Below are 12648 nucleotides of genomic sequence, written 5' to 3' on the forward strand. Positions count from 1 at the left end.
GTTGCAGTAAGGAGATTGTCAGCATTTGCTTGTACAACCAAAATGTTTTGGCTTTGTGGTATGAGCCTTTTAATAAGCGCTGCCCTCAAATAAGCGCCACCCTTGAATAAGCGCCGCACAGGAGACACGAAAAATTAAATAAGCGCCCCCGTGCTTATTCGAGTAAATGCGGTAATCTTAAGTTGCCTTATGCAACCAGCCCCAGACCTGCAAGGAAAACATTGGTTAAGGGATTAGATTTTCATGCAGTGAGTGGTACCCTTTACATAATGTCAACACTTGACAGACAGCTTTGCACATTTCAGTTTCTAATATTGTACAGGTTCGCACTTGCTTCCTTCATTCTAAGGAGAAAAATTATAATATCCTAGCTAGCTACCAAATTTAATTTCACAAGATAACAGGAAAACAGGTCTATTGTTGTTGCAGAGTACTGGACTATAGGTACATTTTTTAAATGTAGTCTACTTATTTTCTTTTCACAGTGGCCAAGGAGAAACAGTCACCAGTATTCTGATTGATTTAAATGGCTTCTGGACTTATGAGAACAGAGAGCTTCTGGTACAGGATGTGAATAATGAATAACTGATAAACTGTTTCCACCTGCAACATCTTCCATGGCAATTTTAGTTCTGGAATTTTGCTGACACATTAATACAATTGTGCAACTGAAAGTTACCATGGAACACAAGAGGGCTCAAGTTTGATAAATTTCTCTTCCTTTTGTTGAAAAAGCAAATGGAGGAACAGGGGGCAAAAGAACCATTGACTTTAGATTAAATCAAAGATCAAAGAGGACTTCTATTGGGCTTCTGGAGACTACAAGTAACAACTATTTTACAAATCAGGATTCAGACTACTTGCTATTCAGTACTTCTTTCAGATACTTATCTTGGAAATATCAGGGAACACAACACTGTTCCAATTAGTTAATGAAAGTTTTCATTATCATGAGATACTGTGATAAGGGTGGAACACTGGAAACTGCTCAATTGGACCACAAAAGAAGTTTAGTCCACGTTATCAAGAGGCTATTTTTTGAACCCTGATCTTATCTAGTTTTCAAACATTAAAATGTTTGGTCCATACCAGACTAAGTGGTGATGCTGTATATTTCGTTTATTATAAGCCTGGTTTAAAATTCCTAGATGATTAAAGACTGTCTCAGAGGTTTTTTATATTGGACAAAAGTGTCTGCCTTAGCCTGCAGAACAGGCGTCATTTTTTTGCGTGTTTTTCAGGTGAGCGGAGGCAATTCAAGGGTGAGGCAAGTGTGGAGGGTGAGTCACGTGACTCACGCTCTGCGCTCCCCTCGCGCTTGCTTCTACTTGCCTGAAAAAGGCAATAAAATAATACCTGTTCTGCAGGCTATGTCTGACTTTGGCAATGATTATGTTTCCAATTTCCATACATGTTTATCCCCTGGACAGTGGTTTGGAATTTTCCTGATAGAGACCCTCAATCCACAGTAACGAGGCTTTGCTGCCAGCTCATTCAGTTTTCATGCAATGTTTATTGTAATGCACCTATTTATCAATAAATTGGTACATGCAGTTATTTAAATAAAGCAATAATTTATGACTTAACTAGAATGTCCTTTTCTCTTCATGTGTGGCACAAGTAGACTGAATCCAAAAGCCTGACATTAAAGATTAATTTTTTTCATCAAACAATTTACAAGTAGTACACATATCTATAATTAAGGATCTCAGAAGCAAACTGGGCCAACCCACAAACTATAACAATGATTACAAAAAAAAACCTTGTGAGAGGTTTCTGGAGTTACCAGAATACAAAATGGCTCTTGAATATTGTTTAATTGCCAGCAAAGTTTGCAGAAATACCAGGTGCCTGGAGTTACAGGAAGACAAAATGGATGTTGCATGAATATTGTTTGCTATGCAGCAATAGTTTGAAGGTATAAGAAATGTACATACAGACTGAGACTATTTCATTAATTCTGATTCAGAGTATGGTCAATTGAATGCAATCCAGACAATTTGAAGCAACAACTGTTTTAGTATTAATTTTTATCCTCAGTTGACCGTTCGGCGAGCAGTTATTGTCATCTCCATTTGCTGTGTAGCAAGCGTGTTTCAGTCTTCAGCTCCTTAAATCTCTCTTGGATCATATCAGTGATTTGCTTTCTGGTCTCCATCTGCAAAGTAGAATCACGGTAGATGACGGTTGGATTACTTCAGATTGAGATATTCATGAATGGATTAGACATGATGAATAATATTAAATTTATTATGGTTCTGAATCCTCAGTGCAAAAACCTAACCAACTCACAAGTGACGCAGAACAAAGTAAAACTTTAAGGGTTTAACTGAGCCGGTAATACAATAGCACGAAGCAAGAAAACAGAAAATAAGCTTAGGACAACAATGTCACAGGTTTTTACACTGAGTATCATATACAATTATATTAACCTTTCCTCCACCAGGGCATACACGTAAACTTTACATGATGATAATATATCATACAAGTTAAGAGTTTGCTGTTTTATCAAAATAGCAAACACCAACTGGAGATGACAGTTACAGAAGGTACTGACTAGAGGAGTGATGAAACACTCACATGTTTAATGCAAAACAAACCATTTTAAAAAGAACTGCATTTTGAGCCTGCTGAGCTTTGTTTTCCCAGACTCCCACTTCAGTGAAAGGCCACGGAAAACAGAAACATTGGTTGGACCTTTATCACACCCCCTTATCACACTTCACACTTGTCATGAATTTCTTTATGTACTCGTAATGAATTTTTTGAATTGGCAGATTATTTAAAAGAGCTTGAGAATGTATTTTTAAAAATGAAACCTTTAAAGATGCTTAATATCCCCTGGATTCTCTCTAAGTTCTCATGGAAAATTTTCTGGTGCCTGTTGCGGGAGGTTCACAAATCCATTTTTGGATTCTCCGCCCAAAAAATACACCCATAATCTACAACAAGAAAGAAGAAGGTGACCAGAACTAATTTAAACAACGTCCCAGACCACACACTGTTCTGCAAGGTTCGTCCTAGACTTGCCTCAAGTCGTCTTTTTATGCGCCATTCGAAAAGAGTGAGAAAGTCTAGCTTCATCCCAGTCCTTTAGTCAATTCAATTTTAACTATTTTAATATGCACCATCCTACAAGGTGGTACAGAACTGTAAGCACTTACTGCACTTTTCTTTGCTTTTCGGTATTCTTGCACCGTCTCTGTGAATTCCATTGGTTCTCCGATCAGCACTGTCACCCGCTGATGTGAAAGAACAAGAACTGAATTCATGAGTGAGAATGAGGGGTATCATGATATCTGACCTGAAATTATGACATCTGATGTTCAAGCTAAAGTGTCGCAATTGTGCAGTGACTATTTGGCTCCATCACTTGGTTTCAGGAAAGGTGTCTTTTTAGCATGCTATTTAGGTGGAGGTCATTCATTGGATCTTTGTTTCTTTACAGTAATTGTCAAGTTTTAAATTTTGTAAATGCCACTTAAGGAAGTTATTTTGTTCCCTCCAAGAAAAAACCTACAACAATTAATTAATATAACTTGAGTGAAAATCTGACCTTGAATGAATAATATATATACATGTAATATGTTACTTTGCGACATGCAGACTGACTGTTCAACCAACCATTACGCTTTTCACTGTTGTCAATCACTGCAGTGGACCTCTTAGAAACTGTTTGGCTCAACGGGGCCAAAGGTCATGTTCATGTGCTGTGATTAGCGGATTTCGATCCAATTTGTTGGTTTCTGTATTTTTGCGGTCAGCTGGTTGTCGCTGTAATTATAATAATATTGATGGCAGCAAACCATGCAAATCGTTTGTTGGGTTGTGAAGTTTAGAGTCTGTATGTTATTGAAAGGAGCAGCAGAGAAAGTACTGAAGGTCAAAAGGTTTTTGCTACTCTTTCTTTGTACCATCGTCTTTACAGTTGTTTGTTACATTCATTGCTCGAAAAGGAGCCAAGACAGCTTAATGAACTTACAAATTAATTACTAGATACTCAGAACTGATGTTTTAAATTAATTATTTAACACTTGATCATAAGAATGTAGTACAGGATTGTTGAAACTGACCTTCATTATTTTTGGAATGTAAGGACTTTGATTTGGTAAAACATCATCCATTCCTGGAAATTAAAATAAAAAAATAACAATTCAACTGTGATCCATTCTTGGAATACACTATAAACATTATTGGAGGGCTTTTACGAATTGTGCAAAAGGGGCATTAATATGATCCCCTTTTGGCCACAAAGTAAGAAAAATGCTCCACAATTTTGCCTAATGCCTTTCATTTTACAGCAGTTACCAAAAACACGCGACCTATCGCCTTCAAAAGACTCCGATAAAGTTGCGTTTTGGTGGACGTCAATCATAGAAAAGTCTTTGAAATTATTTTGAATTCTGAGAACATTTCAAGGCAACAGAACCAAGAAATTGACAGTTTTATCCGCTGACGGATGGTAAACTTTATGAAAGTTGATTTCCAAGCCAGATTATCTAAAAAAAAATGGGTATTGTTTAGACGAAGCCGTATTTTTTATGAAACATTTGAAATCGCTACACCTGATAATAAATCAGCGATGCATGCAAGTGAGTAAATTATCACGTGCAGTGAAAATTGAAATTTTTAATTCAAAAAAACCTTTTATTTGCGCTTGATCTGGCTCGAGAATCAATTTAAATAAAGTTTACCTTCTCTTAGCGAGGTAAAATTCTTAGTTTCTTGCCGGGTTACCTTGGAATCTTGTCAGAATTCAAAATAATTTCAACGGCTTTTGTTTGATTGACGTCCACCAAAACGCAACTTTATCGGACTCTTTTGATTGCCGTAGGTCGCGTGTTATTGGTAACGGCTGTAAAAGGAAAGGCAAAAAAAATGCCGAGCCATGATGAGAAAAAAGCAATTATTTAGGAAGAGTTCACTGCACTCACCTTCATGCCAAAATGGTACAACAATTGGAGTGACTTGCGCTTCTGCTATCAGTCTGCCAACACCTACCAGTAACAAAGTAAAGACTGAGGAAAAACGGTGCAGGGGTTTTATCATAGTGACTAATAAGTTGATTCACAAATGAGTTGTTTAAAACATCAATTTGATTATTTTTATTTTGGAATCACATTGGAGAAATGACTTGCTAATTCCATAGCTCTGTATAAAGGTCACCATCCAAGGTCCATTAGAGCATGTACCTACCCCATTTCAGCCTCTTGATGGCATCATTGACATTGATAGCACCTAGAACAGAAACATGACCATATCATTAAATAGTCACTTAATTATATATATAACCACAGACTTTTGATAATGATTGGTTGTAGGCATTATATAATTTGAAATTTTATAAAGTGTACCAGATAGATTTGTTTCTCAAATGTTACACTAAAAGTGAAATTCAGAATTTCAAAGTGCTAATAATTATTCCATCTTTAATCCAGTTTCTCAACCAATTTGATTTTTCAGGTTGCCTGTACCTATGATATACTCAACGTACCTACTAGACAATGTAGATGGCCTAAAACTTTAGTAAGTTATTAAGATTTAGATCTATTCCCTTAGGAGGAAGTACCACTAAAAACCTGTGTGAGTTGACAACACTGCACCCTGCAAGTTTACAAGTTACATGTGAGGGGAGAAGATTTAACTTTGGCGTATAAAATTTCTTAATATATTATAATTAATGCCAGGGGTTGTACCACCTTCAGGAAAGACATGAATCCATTGCCCTTGATTTAACTGTTCAAGTGCTTTTTCCATTCCTGGCTGATATATGCCATCACCTAGTGGAAGAAATTTTATTCTCAAACTCATTAATAATTCATGATCAGAAAACAATGAAAGGAAATCACAATGTTGCCACAAACTAAGGAAGTTTGGGAATGTCATCTTAATTACCATAAAATTTGGTGACTTTTTGCTTTGAATTTCTGCAAGAATTATAAATTGTTTGAGAAGTTTTATCGAACACTTGAAGGGGTCTTTCATCCTGTTTCCAAACACCTCAAATTAATTAAAGATGGCTAAAAAAAACTCATGATCAGCTCTGCTTCCATTTTTATCAACTCACTTCTTGGTTTCTCAAATGCATTAATAATTTATGAAGAGAAAACAATGTAATTAGTACTCATGTTACATGTACCTACTATTCATTCAATTAACCACCCTGCACACTTACTTAATTTTGGGCCCATGAGAGTGGCTGCTTATTGGAGGGTGGGTGCTCGACATTTTCAGCAAGCAAGGACATTTTTAGAGAATAACAAATAAATACAACAGTATCTTAAGTAATAGGATCTGAAGTAGTACTATCAAGAACTGTGCTCTTCAGAATGTTTCTGACAGCTATCTCACCTCTGACAACTGGAATAGCCTGGAAAGAAAAAACAAACATTAAAAAAGAATGTCACCAAACACAACATTCAGCTGTTATTAACACAATACGATTCAACATGTTAAAATCAAAATCTTTTCATTTCCTTAATTAGTTACAGCACACATCAAACTATAAGTCAGTGAGGAGAAAATAATGGTGTCAGCTGACCTTGAGTTATCATACCTTTGCCCTACTGAAAAAGGCAGACCGAAAAGGTGTTGAGAACAGGAGCTCACGAGCACCAAGCGTCCTGCAAAGACAGTAGTAGCATAAGTTACCCCTTTATAAAGCCCTAACAGTGACCAGCAGCTAAATTTATTCTTACAATATCACTGGTTAATCCAACAAACAGGTTATGATATCAATCAGAATTTAATGACATTAATCATGCTTAGTTTCAAAAAATTCTTTAATTTTAAATTAAATCCTGCCAGCAAAACTTAGCATTATATTTTCAAACTGAAAAATAATTTAAGTGCACTAACCATCAAACACGTACAGATCTATTCAAGAGCAACAGTTACTGTACATGTACTCAAAGACGTTTAAAAAAAAAACTTTCGAACACTGGATTTGCTTGCTGATGACATACATGTAAATATAAATAAATAAATAAATAAATAATGGGAATTTCAGTGGAATCTACAGCTCAGTGGCTCTTCTCTCCACTGTTTCCAGATCAAATTGGAATTTGGAAATGTTGGTTTTTGTGGAGGGAGGAGAACTGGAGTACCCGGAGAAAAACTCTCAGAGCAGGGAACCAACAACAAACTCAACCCTCATATGACGCCGAAACCAGGAATCAAACCCAGGCCACATTCGTGGGAGGCGACTGCTCTCATCACTGGGTCATCCTTGCTCCCTCAGCTTCCAGTTAGACCCCTAGCTATAAAGTACCTTGATCACTAACTAAAGTAACCTTGCCTCTGGAAACAAGGTTTCTAGATGCATGAGTGAAAACCCTGAGTGCATTGTAACTATACAGTCATGTACATGTATTTAAATTATTAATATTAGCTTCTAACATTATATTTAATCATAGCACTGCACTCACCATCTAATCTTTTTGCGTGTGTTCAAGACATTCCGCATTTTCATAAGACCTTAAGGGAAAAACAGACAGTAGTAGATTTCATCAGACCGGTACAAATTACTTGCACAAAACAAAGATGGTCTTAATAGGCACGACTAGCTTAAGGGCATCAAAGACGTTTAAAAAAAAAACTTTTGAAACATGAAGTACAATGAACACATGAAGTAAATTTCATTTCAACTTTGCACGGCCCTTGGAAGAGCACCTTGAATAATGTGATCTTGAATAATGTCCTGCAGTTTAAGGTGATTCCATTGATTTGCATACATGTAGTGCATTCTTACACTTTGCAGAATTCTTTGCATCATTAGTGAGTGCTTAGCTCACAAGTTGGAAACAGTGCAGGTTTTCCTTGATGCTATTAAAAAAAGCTCAGCCAATAACTAAATGGTTATTTTCTCCTAAACTAGCACTATGAACTATCCTTTTTTACTTTCAGTTTTAATAATTTTAACTTAGTTATTATCCTCTTCATATTGAAATTTTCTTAGAAACAAAATAATTTACAACACAAAATAGTAAGTAAGTAAGTGAACTTTATTTAGACAGGGTGGCCCAATCAGCTATGGGGCTGTTATCCTGAGGGGCCCTGTATACACCTAAAATAGTTATTATTATGGTTTGAGAAAAAAATTACAATATATATGACTCAAACACTTTGGGTTAAAATATCACAGGATAGAAAAAATAAATAAAAACATTTGCACACTAAGAAAAAATTCTATGCAAAATCGTGTTTCATCATTAGTCGCTTAAAAGCCTCCAAGGATGCTGCCGGTTTGTATGTTTCAGGTAACAAATTATATAAAATCGCTCCGGAGTATCTAGAAGTTCTCTTCCCGAGGCTAAGTTTGGGTCTTGAAGGATGAATGTCTTCACGCTGACGTGTATTGTAACTATGGAAACTGTGGTTTCTATTAAAATAATCAGAAAGATACTGGGGCACTAAATCATTAAGACATTTGAAGACTAAGATAGATTTGTTCCTTTTCCTGATAGTTTCTAAGTTAGGCCATCCTAGTGTCTTGAGAGCTTCGCTGGTGCTATCTCGTCTGACAATTATACGTGCAGCTCGATTTTGTAGGCGCTGTAATCTACTCTTGCACTCAACAGACAATTCACCCCAGGCCGTGTCGGTGTAGCACAGGACTGGTAACACGAGACAGTTGTATACGCATTTCGCTGCCTTAAGCGTTAAACATGTTCGGAAACGGCCGAGTAGACCCAAGCGCGTGTTAACCTTGGTAAACACTTTACTAACATGCTCTTTCCATGAGAGGCATTTGTCAAGGGTGACCCCTAGGTAGCAAAAATTTCTCACCCTTTCATTGTCACTGCCATGAAGCTGGGTCTTAAAAGAGGCATTTGGCAATAATGAGTTATTGCCAAAAAAGATGAGTTTACCCACCACTTGCAGGCATAAAACAATGATGCACTTTACAGCCTTACTGAGAACATGCATGCACAAGAGAAATGTTTTGAGTGAATACTGCTTCATACTGTGCTTCCCTAGCTAACAAGAAAATCATCTGTAATTGTTGCTTATGTGCTACATACTTTTTGAATATTACATTCTATGCACATAATATTTTTCAAAGTTCTGCTTTTTTTTTAAAATAAGGGTCTCTAAAATGGCCATTTTGTGCAATTCGGGTAGTTTTTCAACTGTTTTATGAGCCATTTATTTGTTATTTGTAAGAATCACGGCATGAAAATTAAGATTCTTTTAGGAATTGACTGATTTTATCAAAAATTCAGAGCTTGAACACAAATGCGGGTTTTTACTCAGTCGCGGCGGGTCAGCAGGTTTAAACGTTCAAATGCGGGCCAGACCCACCTGGCGGGGGTCACTTGGGGTCTACGGTATGCTGCTTTAGTTGTAATTAATTAATAATTAATATTTCTATGGTGCAAATTAACATGTGGATATGATCAAATATGCCTTACAAAGTATGTAAGAAATTAAAATAATTAATTAAAAATAGTTATTTACAATTCTTACAATTCTTACATCCAAAGCTATAATTTCGTATTGTAAGCAACTCTTTCTTCAATTTGGACTTAAAACATTTAAGATTATCCTCGTCCCCTATTGCACTCAGCCGTTCATTCCAGAGTGATGGTGCAGCAGCAGTAAAAGCCCTGTCACCGAGTGTCTTCTTCGTTTTCGTGGATGGTAGTACTAACAAAAGTTCAGAATTCGAGTGAAGACCATACGTGGAAAAATTAGTTGTAGTAAAAAACTGACGTTTCGGCATCATCATGATGCCATTATCAAGACTAACTTACAAATTATTTTAAATTTGTAAGTTTAAGTCTTAAAAATGGCATCATGAAGATGCCAAAACGACAAATCGCTTCTGATCTGCTTTAATTATATAGTATAAAATTTCTGTTTCCACCAGACATAGCAAGAACTGACCAAGCAATTATGGGGTAACTTGAGTGGACCACAGCTCTTCCGCTAGCACAATGACCTGTTATCTTTATTGCATTTTTTTTAAATAGTAATGTAATACTCGCAAACAATCAATGGACATTTCAAAAAAATTATTTATAACAACTTTTATTTTGAGGGAATCCCCTAAAAGGGAACAGGTAATCAGCCATGTTGCTGAATTTTGCAAAACATTATGTAAACTATGTTACAAACTAAAGGATTCAATCTGCTTACATCCACTGAATATGAATTTTCAAAGTTCTTTAGCAAACCATCTGTCCACAAACATTTTAACATCTACCTGTACCACATACATACATCTATTTATTGATTATATGCCAATTTCTCACCCCACAAACAAGGATCATCAAGACAAGATGTATGATTGCACACTGTAACCAAAGGGACTCCATCTGGTCTCTCTTCAGCATTCTTCTCCAGAATATCAAAGTTGTACTTCTTGACAAAGTTAAACCATTCTGCAGTTTATTATTGTAAGGCATAAATCAAAACACACATGCACAAGAAGGGTGTAGTTAAAACTAACTATTAAAAATCCAAGTTACAAAAAATATATACATGCAATCATGCCAGGGTGCATTCTGTGTACATCCCACCCCGAAGATATGCCAAGAGTTTCAAAATTCCATGCCAAGCGGCCACCAAAACACCTACGCCAGGAAAAGATTATGCCAACCACCTGTAGACTCTAATTCCTACACCAGAAGAGAAATACTTGTGGACATTTTTGGATAAAAACAGTCCATTTGAACTGTGTAAGTTTTCAAAAACCTACTGTAAATGTAAACAATTTTCATCATTTGGCACCTTTGATTGTCTTAAGCCAGGCCAGGCATTACCTTTTTGTTACGCTCCTCTTAACCAAAGACCATGATCGTGTGCCAGTACACCAAGCAATTTGGAAACCCCCCATGACGAAGATCTTTGGTGTAATGTACATAAAATGCAGCCTGGCAACCATGTGGACTGGCTGCTAATCAGCATGAAATCTACAATCCTGAATGCAGATGTCTTCAGGCCTGTGTTTGATTTACAAACATCTGAATGCTCATTTTTATTCCTGGTTCATCCCCTTCCTCCTTTGTCCTTCTTATTCGTCTTTCATTAGTGCTTATGCCTTTAAGCATCAAAAAGGGAACCCTTCCCGGCTTCCGTGTGACTACCAGTTTGTAATAATTGTACTGCATATAAAATTAGGATTTTAACCAATACAGGCTGAGGAGAGTGAGTGACACTAGTAACATTTTCAAGCTGAGTTGCTGTTCCAAAAATATACAAGCTTAAACCTAAAACTAGTAAGCTTAAGCTTTAATAAACTTTAAACAAGGTTCGTAACGGGCCGTATCGAACTGAGCATAAAACCTTAATTAAAAACTTCAGTAGTTTATAGTACTCGCAGAAACACATTTAAACCTACCTAGAAATATTTTACTGGAGAGTCCAACTAAGCCAATAAGAGCAGCACTCTGAAATCTCCAGGAGACTTTTTCCAAAACAGCCGACTGTAACGGCCATTTCATAGGCTCCATGCTTTTTCTGTTCAGTGTCAGAGTTTTACATTTCTCTGTGAAAAGGCACCAAAAGTTACTACGAAGGTCGCACAATATCTCACCCCAAATACATAACGTACCTAGCTGTCAAGTGGTAGCTACCACTGATACCAGTCACTGTGGGCTCAAGCATAGTTCGCGGTAGGCGGGGGTGGGGGGGGGGGGGAGTACACGGAAATGTATGGGAAGTTCAAAACACGATTGGACGCTTTCTGGCATAGCTACATTCCTCCAATTGTTTTATTGTTATTTTTTCCTTTTCCTAGCCTGCGTAGCTGGCGGTTTTTATGGGTGGCTCACCAGAAAGCCGGGCACGAGAGTCAAAACGAGTAGCCCACTCCACCACTCGTTTTAGCCTGGCTTTCCCGCCCACCAAAACCGCCAGCTACGCAGGCTATCCTTTTCCTAGTCCCAAAAGTTTCCAATTCATGAATTGTTCAAAAGCGAATATTTATAAAAATTATTTGACACCGGATTTGATCATGTGCAATTTTTTAAAAACATTTTTAAAAATTTTTTTAAAAACAAAAGTGTGAAAAATCGCGTAATTTAACACGCGCGAAAAAAAAGATTGCGTATCATATAACAAAACAAACAAGTCCCTAAAAAAATCTTTCCCGTCTTGTTTACGACTATTCACTATCTTCTTCAGCTTTTAATTCGGTCAAAGCCTCTTAGTACAGTCATCAAAGTTTCCATTTGTAGGCTCCGAGTGTAGTTAGATTGAACCCGCAGACCCTTTTATCTTTCCAGTATTTCCTTATTATTTGTGACACGTGCCCGCAGCTCAGGGTTTACTAAAATGAAACACTGACAAAATCGCGAAATTTAGTACACTTTTGCTCCAATTTTTCTTGCAATGGCGAAAATTAGTACTCGCGAAATTCGGTTTCCGAATTTTCGCGAAAATAAGTACGCGCGAAAATTAGTAAGAATAGATACCTCAACTTTCGTTGATCATTCGAGAAATAGACCTTTTCGTCGTTTCTGACGCCATCTTGGTCTAGGGGGGCTGGGGCAAACACGGCTAAAACTGCAGTAAATGCGTGAGATTTTGGTCTACTTTGAACCCCTATAGATCGTAGGGTATCTGTGTACGGGATTAATAAGGATATAAAACGTATGTAGGTTTATGAAAAGTGAGTAGATAACTTTTTTTTCATCTCGAAGC

General features: G+C 36.9%; 2 protein-coding genes across 2 annotated transcripts in view; one reads left to right on the forward strand and one right to left on the reverse strand.

Annotated features, from left to right (window-relative positions):
* LOC146489171 (serine/threonine-protein phosphatase 2A regulatory subunit B'' subunit gamma-like) overlaps positions 1-1586 on the forward strand; it is a 26090-nt gene extending 24504 nt beyond the window's left edge. Inside the window, exon 20 of the mRNA XM_085106805.1 lies at positions 486-1586. Coding sequence (XP_084962931.1) covers positions 486-585 — 100 coding nt within the window. The 3' untranslated portion in view covers positions 586-1586. The remainder of the gene's footprint in view (positions 1-485) is intronic.
* On the reverse strand, positions 1494-11523 carry LOC146489173 (tafazzin-like). The gene is made up of 11 exons (XM_085106939.1): positions 11345-11523; positions 10257-10385; positions 7428-7476; positions 6557-6623; positions 6352-6370; positions 5700-5780; positions 5197-5238; positions 4935-4997; positions 4074-4126; positions 3165-3242; positions 1494-2158 (listed from the first exon to the last, which is right to left on the reverse strand). The coding sequence occupies exons 1-11, from the start codon at positions 11454-11456 to the stop codon at positions 2066-2068; spliced, it is 786 nt and encodes a 261-aa protein (XP_084963065.1). The 5' UTR covers positions 11457-11523; the 3' UTR covers positions 1494-2065.
* Between the last annotated feature and the right edge of the window lie 1125 nt (positions 11524-12648).

This window comes from Pavona decussata, unplaced genomic scaffold, assembly GCF_977016875.1.
Source record: "Pavona decussata unplaced genomic scaffold, jaPavDecu1.1 SCAFFOLD_6, whole genome shotgun sequence".
Classification (NCBI taxonomy): domain Eukaryota; kingdom Metazoa; phylum Cnidaria; class Anthozoa; order Scleractinia; family Agariciidae; genus Pavona; species Pavona decussata.